The sequence below is a fragment of the Stegodyphus dumicola genome, chromosome 3 (genome assembly GCF_044657685.1).
Source record: "Stegodyphus dumicola isolate Sdum_Otavi_A_Nest chromosome 3, ASM4465768v1".
NCBI lineage: Eukaryota > Metazoa > Arthropoda > Arachnida > Araneae > Eresidae > Stegodyphus > Stegodyphus dumicola.
Window position 1 is genome coordinate 206,631,297 of NC_140770.1, and position 23,691 is coordinate 206,654,987.

The 23,691-nt window shown below is 29.1% G+C and overlaps 1 protein-coding gene across 1 annotated transcript in view; it reads right to left on the reverse strand.

Annotated features, from left to right (window-relative positions):
* Window positions 1-428: 428 nt before the first annotated feature.
* LOC118205970 (endoplasmic reticulum-Golgi intermediate compartment protein 1-like) overlaps window positions 429-23,691 on the reverse strand; it is a 235,290-nt gene continuing 212,027 nt past the window's right edge. Inside the window, exons 6-9 of the mRNA XM_085813805.1 lie at window positions 20,209-20,269; window positions 16,184-16,284; window positions 12,690-12,812; window positions 429-8,947 (exon numbers count right to left, since the gene is read on the reverse strand). Of these exons, the coding sequence (XP_085669931.1) occupies window positions 8,840-8,947; window positions 12,690-12,812; window positions 16,184-16,284; window positions 20,209-20,269 (393 nt within the window). The 3' untranslated portion in view covers window positions 429-8,839. The remainder of the gene's footprint in view (window positions 8,948-12,689; window positions 12,813-16,183; window positions 16,285-20,208; window positions 20,270-23,691) is intronic.

The following is a 23,691-nucleotide window of genomic DNA, read 5'->3' on the forward strand; positions in this document are numbered from 1 at the left end:
AAATTATAACTTAAACTATAAAAAAGAATGCCAATTTAAGATAATTCTGAACAATGTTTTGATTGCCTAAATTGCAATTTTAAAGGTACTGACTTTTGATTTTGGGCTGAGCAAGAAACAGAAATTGTAGATGCAATTATTTGATGGACAGAAGTTGCAATATAATATTAATATGTTGATGTCCTCTCTTTCTTTTAAAACAGGTTTGTCATCTTGTGGTACTGAATCTTTGACACTCAACATAATGCACTACTGCCCCAGCAGTACTTTCAATATTTTCTAGTGAGCTTAGTTTCTTTTCATCTAAGGAAAGAGAAAACTACATTGTACATAAATACACATTCCGTATGACAAACTCATTGCTTCTCAATATTTTATATGACGGATTATTTGTAGAAAAATTAAATTAAGAATGAAAAAATGATAGATAAGATGACTAGGCCTTCTTTATTACCAAGAAAAATTTGAAACATTTATGAAAAAATAAATGTCACATTGAAGTAATAATATATGCACTAATGTTTGTTTTAAAATTTGGAAGTATCAAGTTACTTTTGTAAAAGAACACATTTTATGAAAAACAAAATGAATTCGCATTATGGCAAGCACGTGTACAGACGTTTTACAGAATTCTCATTTCCGAAATGTTTAAAAAATAATTTCCATAAAAATTATGTCATAATATTTAATAAAACCTATCAAATGCATCCCCAAACACAGAAAAAATTACAATAAAATGTGAAATTACTAATTTCAAACCATAACCCATAACAAAAAATCCAATTATACAAGAGCATTTGAATTGTAACTAGAAAAATTAAAAATCAAACAACACTGCATACAAAACAAGTACATTTACTTATGTATCTAATTTAAAATGAGATCATTAAATTTGGCAGTGTATTTTAGGAGTATTTGAATCTCATGTTCAAATTAAGTCATTTATTTATGCATAAAAATAATACTGGATGCAAAGAATATGCAAATCAGTCTATACTATGCCACAGATACACTACTGAATTACTATATACTGCACTTAATCCCCCTAAATTTTTAAAAACTAAAACTGTCAAACCTTGCAATGGCAAACTCAATATACCAGTAGTCTTTCAAACTGTATTCTGTGGAACTCTGGGGTTTCAGATAGCTCTCTGAAGGCTTTCATAAATAAAAACTGGATTTTAAAAGAAATTATCAACACCATGTGGATTGCAAAATTGTTATTGTTACCTAAAATAATATGAAGTAACTATACAAAATAATTCTTTTCTTTCTTTTCACTGATATATATTTACTGTTGCTTTTAAAATTAATTTTCTGTCAATGGTAGTGGTTAAACCAAAAAATTTATACTTTCAGGGGTTCTGCAAAAATCATAGTTTTAGATGTTTAAAAAATAATAGTTTTTGGAGTTCTACTAAACTTATACTTTCAAGGGTTCCAGAAAAGTTATAGTTTTAGAAATTCACTAAAATTTATACCATTAGGGGTTTCACAAAAATTATGGTTTTAGCTACTTCACAAAAATTATAGTTTTTGATGTTCCACAAAAAATTCATTTTAGGAGTTCCACAGAAATTATATATTTAGTGGTTCCACGAAAATTTTAGTTTCAGGTATTCCACAGAAATTATAGTTTTAGTAGCTCTATAAAAATTTTAGTTTTAGGGGTTCCATAAAAGAAAATTCCTTTTTTTTAGGGTTCCACTAGTTGGCAAAATTTGAAGATCACAGCAATATACTACAGTACAAAGTCCGTAATCCGGATTCGTTGGGACTTCGGCGATTCCGGACTGGGGTTTTTTTTTGGATTATAGATCATCTGTTTAAATCTGGTAAGATGGCATGCATAAATTATATAATTAAAATTATGAAACTGTAATTTATGAAATAAAGAGCAATTATGATCAAATTTAAAATCAAAATTTAAAAAAACTTAATAGTTATTTGTTTACTTTATTAAACATTTCTTTCAATGTAAGTTGTTCAAGTTGCTTCGTTTTTTGTGCTAATACTTTCTCTTTAATTCTATTAACAGACATAATTTCTTGTTCAGTTACAAAGTTCCACTGTTCAAGTCCTGTAATTGCTGTGTAGAGAATACCGACTAACTCATCAATCGAAATGTTTTGTTTTCAATAACCTCTCTGTCACTTTCTTTACTATCGGAAGCGGTATTTTCTGGATCTAGAACCATACTACAGATTTTGCCATCCGTTAATTGATTGATGATTGGGGCATTGCCTTTGCAATGAAAAACTTCTGTTATATCATCTTTATTTATTAACACGTCTCCACATTTCTTTACAAAATCCAATAACTGTAAAATTTCCCTTTAGTTTGCGATGTCCGAAAACCTTCAAATTCGCGGTTCCAATGTCATACTCCTCGCATAATTTTGAGACGGATATGCCTTTATCCATTTTTTGCAGCAATTCCACTTTTTGTTTGATGGACATCAAAACATGCTTTCGCTTTGCAGATCTTTTGGCAGCTCCAGAATTGGAAACTCTTTTTGACATAATCGAAAGTTCAAACTTAATTTTTATAAAATTGCTCTAACAGTCTGCAATAAATAATAAGCCAGATCCATTTAGAATATTAAGGAACAGTGCAATCTGCAACATTAACTGAAATGCCTTAGAATCAATAAAGATAATTTTAGCCTAGCTTATACCATCCGTTATACATTAAATGCGCATGCGAAAAGCATACAAAAAAAAAAAAAAGTTGCTTTGAGGTCCGGATTATAGATCATTCCGGATAATAGACATCCTGATTACAGACTTTGTACTGTATTGAAATTCCTGATATTGTGAACGCCCCTTATGGTTCCATCCAATTTCCTATGCACTTAATGATATTTTATAGCTATAGCAAATTTCCAAAACTAGATATATAAAACTGTATGGGTATCTATCTGCGATTGAAAGTTTTTTAGGGTAATTTTCATAGTTTTTTCCCAGACTTTTGCATGTTTTAACTGAAAAATTTAAATCTTAAAATCACTTCTGTTGAAACCAGTAAGATAAAGAAAATATCTTTGCATTACTATTCTTTAACCTTAACCAACACCTTTGTCTATGGTTATGTGCAAAGTAGGTGCAACACTCAATTTTTGGAAAATCGGAACACACAATAAGCACATTTTGGGAAACATCATGTCAAAAAATGATTATTTATTATTATATTAAATAATACTATGTATTACAGTAATAAATAATATGTGTCAAGTATATTTTAGAGAGAAACATATGATAAACATATATTTTGATGGAAGGGCTCTGAGCTTATGTGTAAAAACTATTGTGAAATTGGAAAAAGAATGAAAAACGAATTCAATAACTGCAGGAGATAAAGACTGAAATTAACTCTTAATATATTTTTATAGTAGAGTTATTATTCACTTTATGTTTATATATTTATAATTTTTAGGTGTGATAATGCTAATTCTTTTTTTTCTTTCTCCACTCCACCTTTTTGGTGATTTATCAACTTATTTCCATACTTTTTTGTGACATAATCCATTTTTCTGACCATATCAGAATCAGATATAGCAAACCACTGGATGTAATGAACCAAACTTTTGGCACACTGAAATATGTTATAGCAAGGTTTGATAAGTTGTGTACATATATGGCTCATTAGGGGGGGAAATAATAATAATTTCTCAATTTTAAGACATGCTGTTATTTCTTGATAAAGTAAAAGACATGATTGGAACACAAATTGTGTACATAAAAATAGAAAAATACTGCTTAAGAAGGGAACTTTTGATTGTTGTAACAGTGATAAATAACAAACAATTTATATTTTTATCTTAAACTACATTTCTGCGTTGTTTTATATACAAAAAAACTTTTCATATGTACATACTTCTGGAAGAAATCTGTTCAATACAGCATAAAATATTACAGCACAATAAATTTTAAATGTCAGATTTAGAGTACAGTAAATGCCGCCTAATGATATCACTTGGATACTGTTTTTGAATTACTGAAGTCCCAGCCTTTTTTATATGAAAAATAAATGAAAATATGGAAAATAGTCACTTATTGTGACAAACAGTTCCATTAATATTATCAAAATATTAAAAAATATACTTTTTAACTGAAGTAAAGTCATCAAATAAGTTTAAAATGCATTATAAAAATCACCAAGTTACAGGGAAATGTTGCCAAGTGAGAAAAGTGTCTTTAAACTTGGTGTTTTGATATCAGTCAGTCATTTAAAATTATGTAAAAAACCAATCTTAAATTGACACCAGATTTTCATTAACTATCAATTTAGAATGGGATCAGGCACAGGTCCCTCTTCTTCAGGATGAAAAAATGTCCATAGAGCTACTTTCTCTCCTTGGAAACATTTATCCCAAACTAAGGTTCCTTTTTTGCTTAATTTTAAATTTTACATTGGCAGGCTCCCAATGATGGATGCCCTCTGAGTATTAAGATTACGGGCAAGCAGTGATCAAATAATTTCCAGAAATATTATGAACTTTTGCATTTTCCTAATTAAAATGCTGTGAAAAGACCTATTATATGTTCCTAGTTATATTTATAATAAGTTAGATAAATTCCATTGCAATTTTGAAGGATTTTTTTCCTTTGTCTTGATTAATATTATCAAAATAGCCATGCATAAATGTGTACATTATGCAGCACCTACTGTAGCAATAAAAAGAGCATATATAATTATAAAAATACTTCACTAATTTAAAACCATTATAGCACCAATAAAATGGGTAATCTCAAATAAATGCACAATTATTACGAGTTTTGGAAGTTTTTGTAAGATAAAACTTCATTACAACAAATATGTATTTTAAATAAATCACAGCAAACTCTTTTTAAAATATACAGGTAACCTTCATATAATGTGATTTGAAATGTACAGATAACAATGATATAACTCTATCTTTGATATGATGCTATTATAAAATAGTAATGATCCTCATACGATGTAGTATTTATGCAACTTACATGATTCATTGCACATGTTTGATGAGGAAAATGAATAAGGAAGGAAAGTTATTGTAATATATAGGGTAGATTCTAAAATAGTATGTATATGAGTATTAATTTTTTTATCTGATGTATACTTTTAATGATGCATATATCAAGGTGATATTAGGTATGGACTTGAAATGAAAGACCAGCTTCCAGTTTCACTTTAAGGGAAAAATAAAATTATTACATTTAATATTGATAAGGCAGCTAAAAGAAAGTGCTAAAGCCAGAAATAAATTGTAAGCAGTACAGTATCTTGTATCTAAACAGATGGAAAGGCATAACATACAGTATCTTGTAACTAAATCTGCAGATTCATTTCATGAAAAGTGAGTACTTATATACTCCCACAAGACCGATACAAGGAATTACCATTGCTGTAAACAAATTAAATTTGATGGGGGAAAAACATATGATTTAACCAGTTTGGCAGAAACAATTCCCAAAGCATTTTTACCAGTTTGTTAAAACTGTACTTTATTATTTACTTAGCCAATTTATTGCTATTTAGTACTTAATTTTGCCACTCATTTTAGGCAGCAAATTGCTTCTTAAAGTTTTGAAGCTCATCATTATAGTATATTGTTATAGAGTGATATACAGACCATAAGTACGTATATAGAGAGTATTATATTATGGAAATTAACAAAATAAATACATATTTATTTAAAAAAAATAATCATTTACAACATTTATAATAATACTCCATTTATTCAAAAATATGACATACATTTGGAAAAGTTGTAAAGAAAAATGAGAAAGAAGTAAAGAATTATAATCAAGTGTCCTTATCTGTAAATCTACAGTTAGCTGATGTTTGGTTTTGTCTGTATCAAAAACATCCATAAAGTTACATGGTGTGATTAGGAAGCTGCTATGCAAGGTCCACCAACGGTAAAAAGGAGGGAGTATGTTTTTGTGTGAGTGTGGAAGAGGTAATTTCTTGAGACATTGAAATCTTCAAAACTCATCACAATATATGTGTGTCTCAAACTCAAATTTCATAATGGGCTGAATTCATGATCTGAAAGCAGCAGATGGGCTGGACTTTTTTTATGAATAGCACCCCTTAATAACCTGATGTCACATGTAATGCATGTGTATAATGTGTTGCATGTAAATTTATAACATATTTGAAAATTATTTTTTTAATTAATTTGCCTCAAACATTTACTTCAAATTTTTTTTTTCAACTATATTTAATTGTATTTTCTTCAATTTTTTTCAATATACTTCCTTTTTATTTTTCAAACGTATAATTACTTCCTTCTCTCCCTGTCTAAAATTATTAAATTTTCATCTTTTTGTTAAACTCTTTTTCCCCCCCCTTCTTCTTTATTTTCATTAGGCATGTAATCTCTTATAGACAGTAAACAAAACATAACAAACAATCATAAACATAATGAAAAAGAAAAATTTATATTTATTTCCTTCCTAAAATCTTAATATTAGTAGCTTTTAGTTACAATTCATAATTCAAATGTACTGACAATTAAATGTTAAATTTTCAGACTGACATTTATCTCAAATAATTCTGATATGTTGAACTAACCACTTACATAACTTACTTCAACAAATTTTATAAAAACTTTCCAAATATCCAGAATATTTTCGAAATGGGACAGAGCTTGAGAACAAATAATGGCAACATTCTTTCTTTATTATTAATTAATTAATTATTAATTTATTATTATTTTTTTTACTCATGCAGACAAAAATACACATATTTGTGTGTAAAATTATAAATTTCTTTATTTCTCAATACAGCTTGATACTACTTGATGGCACATCAATTCTAATAAAGTTTATAGACCTGGAGAAAAGTTTCTAGAAACTATCTTCATCAAAGATTTCAGATGCTCATCGATCAATTAAGTTCTTTTCTCCAGACTTACTAATTTTCAACTGAGAACCATACTGTTAAAATATAATTGCACTTCCACACAAAGAGATTATTTTTAATTTTATAACTCGGAGTATTTATCGGTTGACAAGTGTGAATAAATTTTAATCAAAACTTTATCTTTAAATCCTCAGACATATTTTTATCATTTAACCAATGTTGGTTAATTGATCAGCTCTATTTGTAGAATTTCTGGTGCACTTTTCAGATTAATTTTAATGGTAATAAAAAAAGTGTATAATTGGTCTATATCATTAATATCAATACTTTTTTCTCAGAATTCTTTTTGTAATAAGGCTATTTTTCAGGCAAATTTTTGAGATTTTTCATTTGAAATAATAGGGAAGGATTTACGATGGAAGAAATTTATGAAATATTTTGATTTAAGTTGTATTTTTTGTAACTGCAATTTAATTTTCAAAATTTTAATACAAGCACACATGCCAATGATAAATTCATTCTTTCCTTGAAACTTTTTAATGATAATATTTAAAGTCAACAAAAAATGTTAAATCTGTTATTGATGTATCATTATATAAGTCTCTAAAGGTTTTATTTAAAATCTCTAAAGGTTTCCTCTAAATCCTCTAAAGGTTTTACGTTACTTTGTGTTGTGAAAATTCAGCTCCTCAGCGCAAGTGCCTCACCTTGTTATACTAAATACTTTCGTCCTAACTTTCAGTTTCTTCAAGCTAACATTTAAGCAACTCGATGACTCGCAGCACATCTGTACTTTCCAGTTTTAATTATTGTTTTCACAATCTTATCCATTTGCAAATTTTGGAACCATAATGCAATTGTATTTTGGGGGCTGCCAGTTTGAGACAACTGCAATAGAGAATGAAGACATGCCCAACAAATCTCAGAGGCTTGGTGTGTGAGTACTGTAGTTGAATACTTCTAGTGTTATCTTCTAACCCTAGGTATAAAATACAAACTGTTATGCACATAATGAAATGTTGGAAAGGAATTCCAAGTTCGAGCAATTCCTTTCCAACATTTTCACTAACAAGCAGCATTATGGTATACTGCAATAGTTGTTGCCATTGATTTAAATGTCACAAGCTGAAGCACGGTGCTAGAAATAAAACTGCAGGAGAGAGTTAACACGAGAGCTAACAAATTTGACTGTGCCAAAGATTTGGAAAGATACTCAAAAACAATCAAATGGAGGTAAAATTTGGGCTGATGTTTCTTCAAAAATGAAATGCAAATGTAGATGGAAATATAAGGATTATTTTGAATAGTTAACCAAAATTAAATACTTCTTTAAACTGGCTAATATTACCAGCTACTTCAGTGTCCTCACAAGAAGGCCCAGAAAAGGCTATGTCACAACATCAATTGAACTTCATTTATATACTTAGAACCCAGTTTGTATTAATTACAATTGTTATTTTGGAATGAAAGGAGTATCCCAATACGGTAATTTTTTGCAGATAGAAAACTGAAAGAAAATTATTACATTTTAAAATTTTACCTTTCATATGTTTTCTTAAATAAATCTTTTGAATTAAATAAAAACAATGAGTCTTTTGTTAATTGACAAGTAATATATATATTTTATGTAAAAGAATCATTTTTTGAATAAAAATCTACTTCTTGTAGTCTTGTATAGCAATGCCACATTTTTCTAGAACCTAATATTCACATTATATGAGGATTACTTGTACCTGAATAAAACAAAAATTTTTAATTAGGTGAAAAACATCAGCTGCTTTTACAACATTTTTAGCAGGGTAAAAGATTTAAAAAAAAAAAAAAAGGAAAGAAGACATTTTTAGCATGGGATAATGGCTATTTGTGCATAACATTCATAAATTATATATTTTTTAAATCTCTGCTGGCTTAGGGTTGACATAAAAACTGGAAACTCCTTAGCCCATGAGATTCTGGTGATGAAGCTGAAATAATTACACTATTTTGATTAACTTAGTTTTCCTATTTCAAATTTTTTGAATACTTCTGATGCAGAGAAAACCATGGAGTCTATTATGCCAGCCACCGTGAATGTTCCACCAACAATTGCACATACCTAATTATATTCAAAAGTATTAGGATACATATAACATACATGCAAAGAAAAAGACAATTTTGGTGATAAAAAAATAAGGACTTTTGTTTAAATTAGTTAAGTATTTATTTATGTAAATATTATCTACAATTATTTTTAATTATGTAAATATTATTTATATTTTAATTATTTATATATTTATATAATTATTTCTTAAATAAGATGCATTATCAACTGCAGGTACTTAACTACAATGTAAATGTAAAAACAATAACAACAACAAAATCAATTACAAAAAAAATTTAAATTCCACTAAGTAATCAGATTGAAGAGCTGAGATATTAATGATTCAATGATTTTTAAATCTGATTATACAATATTTTGCATTTAGGAAGCAAATGTAGGGGAAGGAAGCATAAATTTGCAAAAAAATTACAAATTCTATTAATCTTGATATAACCCTTAAAAATAAAAATTTAATTTAAAACTTCTCAAATTTCTACAAAATAAACTTTTTTTTTTCACCTGTTATAAGATGAGATTTTTACTTGTCTACTCTGAAGAAGTCTAAGTGTGCATCCATGATTCTTATAATTAAATATAATGCAAAATTTTGAGATGTAAAATTTAAAAAATAGCGTTCTAAATTATAAAGGGGATAAAAATCAGAATACAAAAATTCAACACTGTTACTTTATTAGTAAGTCACCGAATGACAAACTGAAGCTACATTACTTTCACCTCATTTCTGAGTATTTTTTTTTTTAAATCAACAATTGCTGTCTATCAAGTCTTTGTACAAAGTTCTGTGTCACTGCAAGAGGTTCTGTTCAGACTAAAATCACAAAAAATGTTCAAGAATTTTTGTGATATTCATACTTTTAAATAGTTATAAAGTTTAATGCCGCTATTCGTGTTTAAAATTCTGTGACTGGTTTAAGCAAATAATCACTCTTTATGTAATTACAGCTTAATGCTATTTATTGGAATAGCACAGACACAAATGGATTTTAGCATAACTAAAAATATTTATTGAGCCAAACTGTGGCAACAACCTACACTGGAAGAAATCATGGTATTTATAGTATCATATTTAAAAGCTTAATAATATTGTTATTGCAATTTATTCTAACCTTTCAATTTGCAAACAAGGAATTTTAATCCTAACACATATTAAGCTATTTATCATTGCACAAAAAGCAAATCTTAGAAACATACATATCATTGATGAATGCACTGTCGCACAGCAGTTGTCAAATAAGTTTGAGGAGAACTTATTGCTATTATCCTCCTACTTCATTGCTGTCCTGCTAGTTCTCAGTCTCACCACAGACTTAGTAAATCCAAGACAGGGAATTCTCTTCCAGTGACCACCTTCTTACGACAACCATTTCTAAAAATGATCAGTATTTCTGAGAACATAAATAAACATTGGAAGTGACTCTGAACTCTGTTCCAGTGACCACCTCTTATGACAATTATTTCTAAAAATTATCAGTATTTCTGAGGGCATAAACAAACATTGAAACTGAATACAGTGTCTCTAGATAACTATCTGCACAGAAGACTAAAATTTTCTGCCACCCTGATGGATGACATTCATTTTCTTTAATACAATTTACATTGTCCTTGTATTTTAGCATATGCACATTTAAGAATTTTGGTCATACTATGTGCAAAATCAAAAAATTACAATGATGTCACAAACATACTACAGTTCCTTGATGAAATAACACAAAGAGAATCATTTTTATATGTTTTTGAAAAGTGTTAAAGTATTTCACCATTTCATTCTTTTTGGGGGGAGGCATAAATAATATAAAAGATCACAAGACATTAAATAATTTTGTAAAACATGCAGCTTGCACCATTTAATGATATACCAAAATTGCAAAGAGGGAGCTTAATCTTGCTTTATGTTTATTGTTTAAAGTGTACTAGATCACCAGCATTTATGCTTGACTGTAAAACTGAAACATAATGTTTGCAAAAATATCTACTCTTATATGCATAGCGATACCCTATACCCTACTCTTGATGAAATAGCTTTGGTGGTACATTTCTTCTTTTCGTTTATTATTATTTAATTTAATAATTAAAAAAAAGTGGTTTGAGAAATGAGAGAATATGTTTCCATTTGCAAATAACAAAATAATCAGCTAAGCTACATAAAAATCATCAGATGTTTTAGAAATTAGAGAAAGGTGAGAGAAATAAATTTATAAATTCAGTTGATGGAATTACTATCAAAAATCAGTAGTCTCCTGCCTAAATTGAGAAAGTTGGCTTATATATATATATATATACACTGACCAATGAATTAGAAACCTATGAGATTTTCATTTGAATGTGTGCTAGGGATAAAGTATGCAAATGTTTTTTTTATGACATGGGTTACATGTGGTTAGACTGCTAATATAAGTAAGGTGTAAGAGCACTTTTCGTGATGAATGATGTAAAACGGGAAAATCGATAGAATTTTCACTATTTGAAAAAGGGCTTATTGTTGTGCCCATTTAGCAGGGGTCTTGATTTCAAAAATAGCAAATCTCACTGATTTCTCAAAAGACCCATATCGGCTGCTTTTGAGAACTCAGTGATATACTGGTTTTCAAAAGTTGGAATCAGAACCCACAGTTTTTCTCTAGAAGACGTAAATGCGGTTCGAGCACAGTTTTCCAAGACAGCGATTGGCGGCGTCTCCGACGAATTGTATAGCAGAACAGGGACTCTACTGTGCATCAACTGAGACAGATCATCAACCAAGGCACTTCCCAACAGATTTCAGCTCGAACCATGCACAGGATAGGAAGGTATAGTCAGGTGCCTGTGAGAACCACTCATTTCTGCCTGACATGCAAGAATTCATTTGCAGTGGTGTCAGGAAAGAAGACACTGGACATCTGAGGACTGGAAACGGGTAATGTGGTTGGGTGAATCACACTACACCTTATTTCGCACTGATGGAAGACGTCTAATTTGGTGAGAATCCCATGAAGCCATGAATTTATCTTGCCTCACTCACACTGTGCAAGTGTCTGGCGGGAGTATCAAGATATGGGGCATGTTCTGCTACATTGGAAGTGGTGCACTGTTGATCCTCGAGGGTAAACAAACAGCCAGGAGATACGAAGATATACTGGAAGATCAAGTGCACCCTGCTATATGCATTTTTACCGTGATGGCAATGGATACTTCATGGATGATAATGCAATAATTATACATCATGCCAGAAGTGTTCAAAATTCCTTCGCTGAACATCCGTTTGACTTCCATCACCTTCCCTGGCCACCGCATAGCCCGGATCTTAACCCCATAGAAAATGTGTGGGATATGGTTTAAAGATGCATCCAACAGCACTCCAGCATCTTCCATCTAATTTACAAAATCTAAAAAGTTGCATAACCAATGCATGGTATTCTTTGGACGTATATGCACTCCAGAAGCATGTAGACTCAATGCCCAGACGAATCACAGCAATTATCCATGCCAAGCAATCCAATAAAATATTCCAAATGGTCCAATAAAATATTGATCGGGGGTTTCTAACTCATTGGCCAGCGTGTGTAGAAGACATGTTATTTTTGCAATTTATATATACATAGCTAGCTTTCCCATTATATATATGAACAATATATTTCAAATTCAATGAACTGTTACATATTTGGAAGAAAATTTTTAAAAAGAAGGTTTTAACCTAATTTATCCTATGTTTATTTTTACTCTCTCTTGCACAATCAAATGATTGTGTATGGTAACTTACTGTAGTTAGGAAGCTATAGAGTGGAGGTCTTGTCTCTGTATATTTCACAGTTATAGGAGTTAAATCATAACGAAACCATATTGCAGGCATGATACGTCCTGTATGACTAAATGTCACAGAGCTCTGTAATAAAGGTATCAAAAAATTAATTATGGAAAACATAACCTCAAAATTAATTTATATATATATAAATAAAGAAAAACAATGTACATTTCTCAGATAAAATGTTAACTTTAATTTGTAATAAACTCTAAAGCTTCCTTTTAAATATGGTTACTTTTCCTTTCTATTCTAAAAAAGTAACTGTGTTGGTCTATGGTATGGTTATTTTGACAACAACACTACATGATGAGAAAAAAATGTTCCTCAAAACAAATAAAATTTTCCTAATTTAATACTAGAAACACAAACTGGGGTACTTCTATGAAAATTTTCAATTATTGTTAACAATCATGCATTTTTTTTAAACATATCTCCACTTGGGACTAATAGTTAACCTAAGCAAATGATTTGCACAGTTTTCAGAGACCATCTCTACATATAATAAAACAAAGAGTCTGTCTGTGTGTGTGTTTGTCTTTCGTTGCACTGCGCGTAAGCTAATAGACCCACGGCTACGAAATTTGGTACATAGGTGCATCTAGACAAGAGCCAGTGCACGTCAAAGCGATTTTTTCGAAATTCGAATTTGAATTTTTTTTATTTTATGTTTTGTGATGAAATCGCGTCATTTTGAGATATAATGGGCTATAGAAAAGCGAGATTTTACTCTACACACTCCATTTTTCACATCGTTATGAAACGTAGGCAATTAGCTATTTTACGAACTTAAAATAAATTTCGTGTTTCAATAAATCGATTAAATATGAATTTATTTAACAAAGTGAGCTTAACATCTTTTCAAAGGGATTTTTTTCTAAAAAAGTTTATGTTTAAAAATGTACAGTTTATTTTTCTTTGATTTTTGGACACATTAAACTTTCATCCTTGCGACTGCTTTTACAAAAAGAATTTTGGAAAAATGATAATATTTTGTATTTTTAAAAAACTTTTTAAATGAAGCTTCCGAGTACACTTCTCACATCTTTAAAAATGTGGTTTTGGCAACAATTTTCCTTTCTTATTGTTGCTGATAGATTTTTGATGAAATGGCATCATTTTGAATAGTTTCATTCTTTTAGAAGTATGGGTTTGGCAACAATTTTTCATCGTATTTCTTATGTCACTGTTTTTAAGAGATTGGCATATTTCATTGTCATATTTTATACATATAATACATTTTTATTGATTTTTTTTATAAAATTGTTCTGCAGAGTAAAATGGTGCGCGGAATTTTTTGTTTTTTGAGTTTCTTTCATGTTATTTTTTGCTTATTTCACTGTTTATAAGATATTGAAAAGTTTTGCATGATTTTTTTTCTTCAACGGAAAGGTCGTTAATTTTTTTAATTAGGATAATTAATATTTGTATTAAGGGATATAGCTTATTTCATTGTAATTTTTGGTGCTACTTTTTAGACGGTTGCACGGATTTTGGCGGTTTTTCTTTTGGCGAGTAATACGACTTATGGTAAACCCATTGCTGGATAAGTTATTTACGGTAACCGATATTTTGTTGTCATTTTATTTTAAAAATAATGCATTTTATTATGCATAAATTATGTGTTTTAAATATTATTTATGGCTTCTAAAAATTAAAAATCAATTTAATTCTGCATTTTTATTTGAAATAAAAATTTTGTTGTTTATAATATTTTATATAATTTTATGTTGTGGATGATGTAATGAATGACGTCAACGTACTTAAAAAGTAATTGGTTTTATTAATATCTATAAATTTAATCTAATGTTTTAAACATTATTTATAGCTGTTAAATATTAAGGTACAATTTAATTTTGCATTTGTTTTAAAAATGATTTTATTATGAATGATTATTTAAATAATTTTAATTCTATGCGTGATGTAATCAGCTCCTTCATTGGTTACTGAATATTTGTGCATTATTGCAACATTTTAAAATTTTATTATTCATCTCTTCGAATTCCTCAGATTTCAAATGGAATGGATATGTTCGTTTCGAAGATAAATGTTGTTATTGGTAATTACCAAGAATTATTGGTATCGGAATAGAAAAATTGCTCTTTGAGACCTTATTTTGGCCAACCTGGCCTTCTTAATCAAAGATTTATTTATAAATTGTTAATAGCGTCAGAGGAAATTTATTTTAAATTTTTGGAGAAAACCTCGCTAATTGCTTCTTCAATGAAGTGCAAGAGATGTGGATCACACATGAAAATAGTTAGAAGATTTTTTTTGTGGTACTTATCAATATACGACAGGTAAAATACTTTATAAAAATGTAAGTACATAATTTTCTTTAACTTTATAATTGTATACTTCAACTTTTATTAAAAAATTAATACAATGTTTTCAAAAATTCCTGAGATATTTATCGCCACATATGTTTTAATGTTAAATAATTAAATCCTATAAAACTTATTTTACAGTATTTAAGTAATATTTTAATTCTTTTAAATGTTGGTATTATGTTTTTAATTCAATATTCAATTTAAGTAATATTTTAATCCAATTAAATGTTGGCGCAATGTTTTTATAGCGGTGTTTTTATTCTGTTATCTGAAAGTAATAATTTAACCTTACCTTAGCATTTTATACTCTTAGAAAATGTATTTATTTACATTTGCCAGCCATCTTAAAAAACAACATTTTCAACAAAAAATGAATCCATTATTTTTAACGATATTTATTTTTTTAAAGTTTCAAATACTTTACTATATGCATAAAATACGTAAAAACAGCATTTTTAAAGATGGCTGATGACTATAAAAACCACGCCAATGTAAATCACCAAAAATCCGTGCAACCGTCTACCAAAGTAGCACCTAATTTTTTTCTCTTGAAAATATAAGATAAAATATCATTAATTATACTTTGCTTTTCAGAATTTTTTGTTTTTGTATTCTTTTATGTTATTTATTGCTCATTTTACTGTTTTTAAGATATTGAAAAGTTTTGAGTGATTTTTTTAGGAAACAAAGTTTTTAACCTCCTTTATACCATTTGAGTTCTTAAGATTTTGCAAGTTTTTCTGCAGAGTAAAATTCTATGCAGTTTTTAAATTTAATGTTTGGTGTTTCCTTCAGCCATTTTTCCGGTACATTTAAAAGCCAGACGAAGGCTGGCAGCGAAGCTGCTAATAAAATAATATTTCTACTGAAGTTAGGTTGTGTTGTGCATAAAGAAGAAATTTAACAGTTTAATTAGCCTTACATCTTAGAGAAAAGTAAGCAACAAGAGATTATAAACTGAAATTCTCAAAACAAGTTATTATTATTTGCATGATGAATTACATCGACCCTTTTGGTTATCAATGACCTAAATCAAACTAAACTGCCTCTTTAATAATAATAATAAAAAGCTATACAAAACAATAACAAGCATTAATGAAAGACCTATTAAAAAACTTGGCTTACTTTATATGCATATGTATATTGATAAGAATCAATTTTAAGGCCATCAAGTTTTTCATAAATGGTTGGGACAATCTTCATCACGTAATCATGGGATTCAATATCTGGAACAAAAAATTAAAACTGTGAAATTAAAGAATTTATTTATTTTTTAAAACAATGATATATCAATAAAATGGAATAGCAAATTTACCTGATAGAACACAAAGCTGATAATTTTTAATGTTTAATCTAATAAAAGCTTTTGTTTTTAAGATTTAAAACGATTTTTCACTCTAAGATTTTTCTTTAAAGCAAAATTAATTTAAAAAAAAAAAAAAAAAACTGAAAGTTTTCAGATTTTATATTACGCCCAAAGGGGTTTTTTTTTAACGTTTTGTGTGTTACCTTTATTTATTAAGTATCATATTCCTCACATTTAAACCATAAAATTCAATTCAATAGCAATATCACAAAATAATTTTAAAAAGTGCATATCTTTAGAATTTCCGATACACAGTCTTGCACGTTGGAAATAAAAATGTTTTTTATTGTACAGTGTTGCCATTGCGTGCTTTGAAATCATTGAGTTTCTTAATCAAAAACTCAAATGCTTTACAAAATATGAAATAGATAATAAAACAAATTCCAAATTCGGGCTTCCAGATGCCCATAATCGGGTGGAGATGTACGTTATTCAAAATTTGATGACTCTAGGTACTGTTGCTTTATTACAATGCGAGAAACATTCATTCATTTATGCAGATTCTTCATTATTTAATTTCTTTTAATATAATGCAGGGTGATAATATTTGGGGTTAACAATTTGAAAAGTGATTCAGACTTTTCAAGCTTTCGATGAAAAATGCCAAAATGAAATAATAAACCTTCTGGGCTAATAAACTAATGGCCCTACAATAATAATAACATGAATTGTTTTAGAAGATTTAATGAATATTGTTTTGTAAGGAATATGATAGCTTATCCATCTTATGTACAGGGTGGGGGAGAAATAATTCCACATTTTCAAGCATTCATAAAATGCAGAATATGATAGATAAATATTATTTCACTATAGCATGCCATTTTGGTCCATATCTGTTTGCATATATTTCTCTCAAGAGCACCGCACATAAATATCAACATCAACAAAAAATATTTATGCTTAACCTTGATGATAAACTATCACAACAGACTTAATGAATCTTAGTTTTAGACCACATGAGGCAAATTTCACGCTGAAATTAACAGTTAAAAATTTTAAAATTTATTTATTATTTTATATAACATGGCACTTGATCAGTTTTTTCAAAAAAACTCTTGTTTGATACTAAATCATTCTACTACAAAGCCAAAATTGTCAAAAATTCTACAGATATTGAAATATGTTAAAAAAGTTAAAACATTAATATTAAGAAAATATTTTTACAAATAACTAACCAAAATAATTTAATAAAAATTAATTTATCACTGAGAGATTTTAGAAGCAATTTTACCTTGCCATTTCATGTAAATTCATTATTAATTATTAAAAAAAGTATTTTTTAATAAACCAAATTCAAAATTTTAGCCTTAAAGGCATAAAATTGAAATCATTGAGTTTCTTAATCAAAAACTGAAATGCTTTACAAAATATGAAATAGGTAATAAAACAAATTCCAAATTCGGGCTTCCAGTTGCCCATAACGGGTGGAGATGTACGTTATTCAAAATTTGATGATTCTAGGTACTGTTGTTTTATCACAATGCGAAAAACATTCATACATTTATGCAGATTCTTCATTATTTAATTTATTTTAATATAATACAGGGTGATAATATTTGGCGGCAACAAAAGTGATTCAGACAAAAAATTCAAAATGCCAAAATGAAATGTAACGCACGGCATAACATCATAATAATGCTTATAGTTCATAACATCACCTCAAAAAATTCCCGATAGTATATTATTTAGACTTTGCTTCCTTTTTTTTCATACTATTCCCTTGCCTCAGTGTTGATTTTACTAGATGATATGAACATATTTTGATGTTAGATTTACTTTAGTTAGGCTATATTTAATGTTTTGGACACAAAATAAATATCTTTTATATCCGCCCTTTTTTAGTAATGATGCATTATGCAATCTATCACTTTTAGTTATTTATTTATTTAGATGGAGCTAATAAAATACACTTTTTAATTAAGAAAATAAATGCAAATAATTAAGTATACATAAAGGAAAATGATTCCATTAATTAATTTAATAACTCATATTTTTAATTCCATTAAATTTCAATTTCAGTAGCATCATAATTCAATAATAATAGCTTTATAAAGCAAAAAAGTCAATAGTTTTCATATTTGAACATGTGAGAAAATGGAAGAAAAAAAGAGAATATTAAAACAACACCCTTTAGTGGCACCATCTAAAAATAAATAATTAAAAATTGTAGATCACACACTATATCTCCCTCCCTTAAATCCACTTTAGAATCTGATATTTTAATCTTTAAATTTGATATAAAATGGAAATTAATCCATTTAAATTACATTAATCCTTTAAATCTGATATTTAATCTGATTTTCTTAGGATGTATGATAAAAGGTTGCATCTGCTCGACAGAGTCAAAACATATTAAAATCAGTATTTTAAAATATTTATTAATCTCTGGATTGTTTAACCACGCTAAAACAACGTGCCACATACGTCGAGATGCTTTTCTCTCAAACCGCGAGCGACGTGAACACAACGTCGATAGGCATTTATCACAAAAATAAAAATAAAGTGGTGCACACGTCACCTAACAACGAGATTGTTTATTTCTCGAGTTACAGCTCTGGATTGCACTCGCAGATGCGGAGCGGCATAAATGAGACACTTTACCACTTGTTATATTGAAATGCACGGCACGGCACCGCAACCGTGAAGTTTAGGTCTAGCGCAAGTGGTTAACATATTGATAGAGTGAACATAATAATATAACACATATCCTAATATTTAAATCCTTATATTATTTCATGTACTATATTAACCCTCCAAGGTTTATGAACATAAAACTCCATATCAAAAGATGGCTTTTCCTTTAATTACACATGAAAATTTCTGCCAGGTCCCAAAGAAGCCGCTGGGATGCATATTTGAAGAAATGGAGACAAAGTGAAAGGGTTATTTTAGAATTGTAATCAAGAAAATAATGCTTATTGATGGCATTTTGGTGAACTTTGAAATTTTAGAGACTAACCTGTAACTCTCAAAGGGTTAACACAACATTAGAATTTAAAAATCGAAATGCATAAAAAGTTTCAGATCATTAGTTTCATGCTAAACAATGGAGTATTAATTTATACCCATTTTTTTAAAGTGCAGCATATTATACATAACGAATAAATATACAGTCAAAAGTCTTTAGTTCAAACTCCTGTACAAATGGATTTGAACTTTTTTTTTAAACTGTACATTGTTCACATTTTCAGATTATGTAAAATCAAAATTATTTCCTGTTATAGATAAAAATAGCTCTTACATATTATGACACTGTTGTGTGGTTACACTGTTAATTATTATTGGGATTCCATGCAATTTTCTTTTGCCTTTTGTATTTGTGGTAGAGTTTTGTTTTACACTCGTAGTTTGTGCTAGTAAATTTGCATTGTTCCATCCAATAACTAACTAAATAAATAAGTCCCCATTAAGTGTAATCATTAAATCACAAAAATCTTCTGTATTCTATGAAAATAGAAATTCAAGAGAAAAAGTCCACGTGGTTTACAAAATTCCATAAGTTTAAAAACAAATTAGCTTATTCAATATGAATTCCAACATCTGCAATTCATGTGTTAAAATGAAAATGAAAGGAAACACCTGACAACAATAAGATTGAAAAAGACAAATCTAATAGAATGAAAGGAAATAACTGACAACAGAAGTAGAATTTCAAGAAACTTAAATTTATTTTTCTGAACCATTTTTCTGTCCACATGTAAAATAAAATTGTAGAAATATTTAATATTCCACACAAATTAAATGCTCTAACAATCTTCATTATCTGTTAACATTTAAAACTCACCTTTAGCTCCACTTCTGTCAACTTCTTTAAGAGGATTGAAGCTGCCTTTGACAGAATCTCCCTGGGGAAAAAAATAATTAAATTTGACTAACTGATTTGATTTGGTTACAATAAAATAGTTTTAGGCTTCTATAAGATTTTTGTTTAAAATAGGTATTAAGTAAGAAAAAAGGGAGGATATAGAGAGAAAGAAATACGATATATTTTTATCAAAATATGCTATGAAATTCAAATATTAAAAAAATTAAAAATAAAAGAAAGACGCTTTCAACAACTTAAATTTCTGAGAAACAAAAATACAGTTTTTGAATTATTTCTTACTTTAATACAATCAGTTTATAAAATTTTGTTTGTTTATAATTACATTGTTAGATTATATTAAATCAGTATAATGTGATACATAAACAAACTTGTTTACAATTAAGACAAATTTTGTTCAAAAAATTTCTGAATAACTATTTCCTTTTACTTATCACTGAATATAAACTGTATAGTTTACAAACTATTTGCACATCTAGCATTTTAAAAGCTCCTAATGAACCATTTTGAATTCAGAAATTAACAAAACTTAAGGCTTATAATTTTATTATTTACCCATCTATTTATTTTATTTGTGACAGAACATAAAGTTCATCTTTAAAACTTTATTCTTCAGGAGGAATACTTGCACATTCCAAACGCTACATATTGGCTATGGAAAGTTTTAAGAAAAGTCAGGTTATTCAGAATAACAGCCTACATTAGAGCTTCATGACATGTTGAACTTCTGAATAAAGAGGACTGCTTAAAAAATATCAGATATTTTCATCAAATCTAAGATTATACTTTCATTTTTAAACATTACCTGCTAAATATAAATGAAAATAAAGATAATACAGGACAGAATGTCATGTTATTAGTTACCATATTACACAGAAGTGTCCATTAATACTACATGTCATTGTTAAGATCCTTGTATATTCTGTAATTAATTTGTATATAATCAAAAGATTAAAAGAAAACACAATTTTAAACATTTAACAAAAATCTCTTAATTCAGAATTGAAAACAGTCCTAAACTGCTAAACACTTCAAAAAAAAGTGTATATAATTCCTGCTTAAGATGCTTTCAACTTAAGAAAAAAGAAAATGATACAAGAATGTAAGTCTTCATATGCTGCTGTTGTGGTTTTTGTACCCGAAGGAAATGGAAAAGTCCAACTTTGCGTGGATTACCAAGAATTGAATGCTGTTACAATGTCAGACATATCCATTCCCTAGGATGAATGGCTTAACGATATGCTGCTAAACATAAACCATACATGACAGCCACTGATCTGCAGTCTGGGTACCATTAAGTCAGTGTTTGCCTTACAAACAGAGACAAAACAGCATTTTTTTGTTCTTTTGAAACTTTAATTTGAATGCCTTTTGTACTGCTCTAGCCACTTTTCAGAAATTAACTGATAAATTCCGAAATAGCTTGAAAGATGTTCCTGCTCTCTCTCTCACTTAGATGATATTATAATACTTTTGAAAAACATTCACCTGATCTAGCCAGTTTTTAAAAGACTGTTGCAATGTAAACTTAATGAAGATCATGAGAAATGCAGTTTTGCTTTCAGTAAAGTGATATATCTTGGCCACTGGATTACTAGTGAATTAGTAGAGGTTGATCCAGGAAAACCTCTGCTATACAGAAGATGCTTGCTCCAAGAAATGTGAAACAAGTACAGTCTTTCTTGCAGATCTGCTCCTGGTATAGAAGATTCTTACCAAAATTTTTAAAAACAGCCAGACCTATAAGTAATCTACTAAGAAAAATGTAAGCAGGACATAGAGACCAGAAGAAGAAAACAACTTCTCATAAGTCCTCCTATCTGAAAGCAAAATTATCATATAAATACTTACATTATTCGAATGGATGCTAATAATAATACTTTGGGTGCTGTGCTATTACAAGGAAAAAAATTCAGAGGAACATCGAATAGAATATTCTAGCCATTTGTTGTCAGCCATCGAAAAAATATTCTACAACAGAACGAGAAAGCCTTGATGTTGCAAGAGCCTCGAATAAGTTCCGTGGCTATACTGATTGCCAAGAGATTATGGTGGTATCTGATCACCAACTGTTGAAATGGATTTTAAGCTTAAAGTCACACATAGGAGTGACTATTTTAGGACTATACAATTATAGTTCTAAAACTCCTGGAAGAGTTAATTTTGTAGCTTATATGTTGCTATGTCCACTGTGCAACCATGACACAGAATCATGTAAAGTCTATAATAACCATTGATATGCCAATCAGAGTGCAGCTGAAGTCCATGGAGAACAGCTGAAGGATACAGATTTTAAAAAAGATAATATAATCTTTCAAAAATGGAGTGAAAGATGAAATTTTTTTTAGATGAACCAGGTGAGGTTATATAATGAACAAAGAAGTTTTGAATTACTATTCCACAGACTCTGAATCAGAGGAAGTTCAACTATGTGCATAAAACCAATACATCAGCAAGAGAGAATTTGTAAGCAATATAATGATGCACCTACGGCAAGACATTATGGTGCTGAAGGCATATACTACAGAGTTTGCTAAAGGTATTACTTGACAGGAATGTGCAGATACATTGCAAATTACATACAAAATTGTGATGAAAGCAACAGAAACAAACCTTCACATCAGACGCTATCTGGGTTGCTCCATAGAACAATATATGGCTTAATTTCCCAATGCTTGCTATCAAATTATTTGGTCTATTATTTGAAAGTACCAATGGAAAAAAATGGATTACAACATTACATGGGTAAAGCTTTTCACTTTACCTACTGATACTGCAAAGGAATATACATCAAGGAGGTCTTCTTATGATATGAAAAAACTAATCAGTGAAAATGGAACTCAATTCCTTAATATTGTCATGCAGCAACTGTGCTTTTTTCTTAACACTGACTAAGTGTTCATTCTAGTTTATCACCCTCAAGCAAATCCTGTACAGAAAAATAATAGGTATTTGAAACCTAGATTAGTCATACTTGTGGGTGATAAACATTCTTCTTGGGCAGAAAAGCGTCTGATGATTTGTTTTGCACCAAATACTCATAAATGCAAAAACCACTGCAAAACTGCAAAATTTCTCCAGATTGGAAGAGAGCTAGCTATATACACTGGAAGGTTACACATGGTCTTAGGCATGTTATCTCAAATGATAATTTTGCATCATAAATTACCCCACATATGAAGAGATTTGCCACCACAGTCAACCAGGTAAAGGAACCAATTGAAACAAAACCATATTGAAACAATATGCCTCTGAAAGCCCCATGGCATAACATTATGCAATCCACCTTGAGCTGTAGCATACCGCTTGTAATTCCTTTTATGCTATGTTTGAAAGAAAATATTTTAAAGCTCTTTTGTCAATTGTTTATTTTGAAGAAAGAAAATACACATTCTTGTTACACTATGTATGCTCTGCATCTGATGAATAGTAATCTTTCCAAGT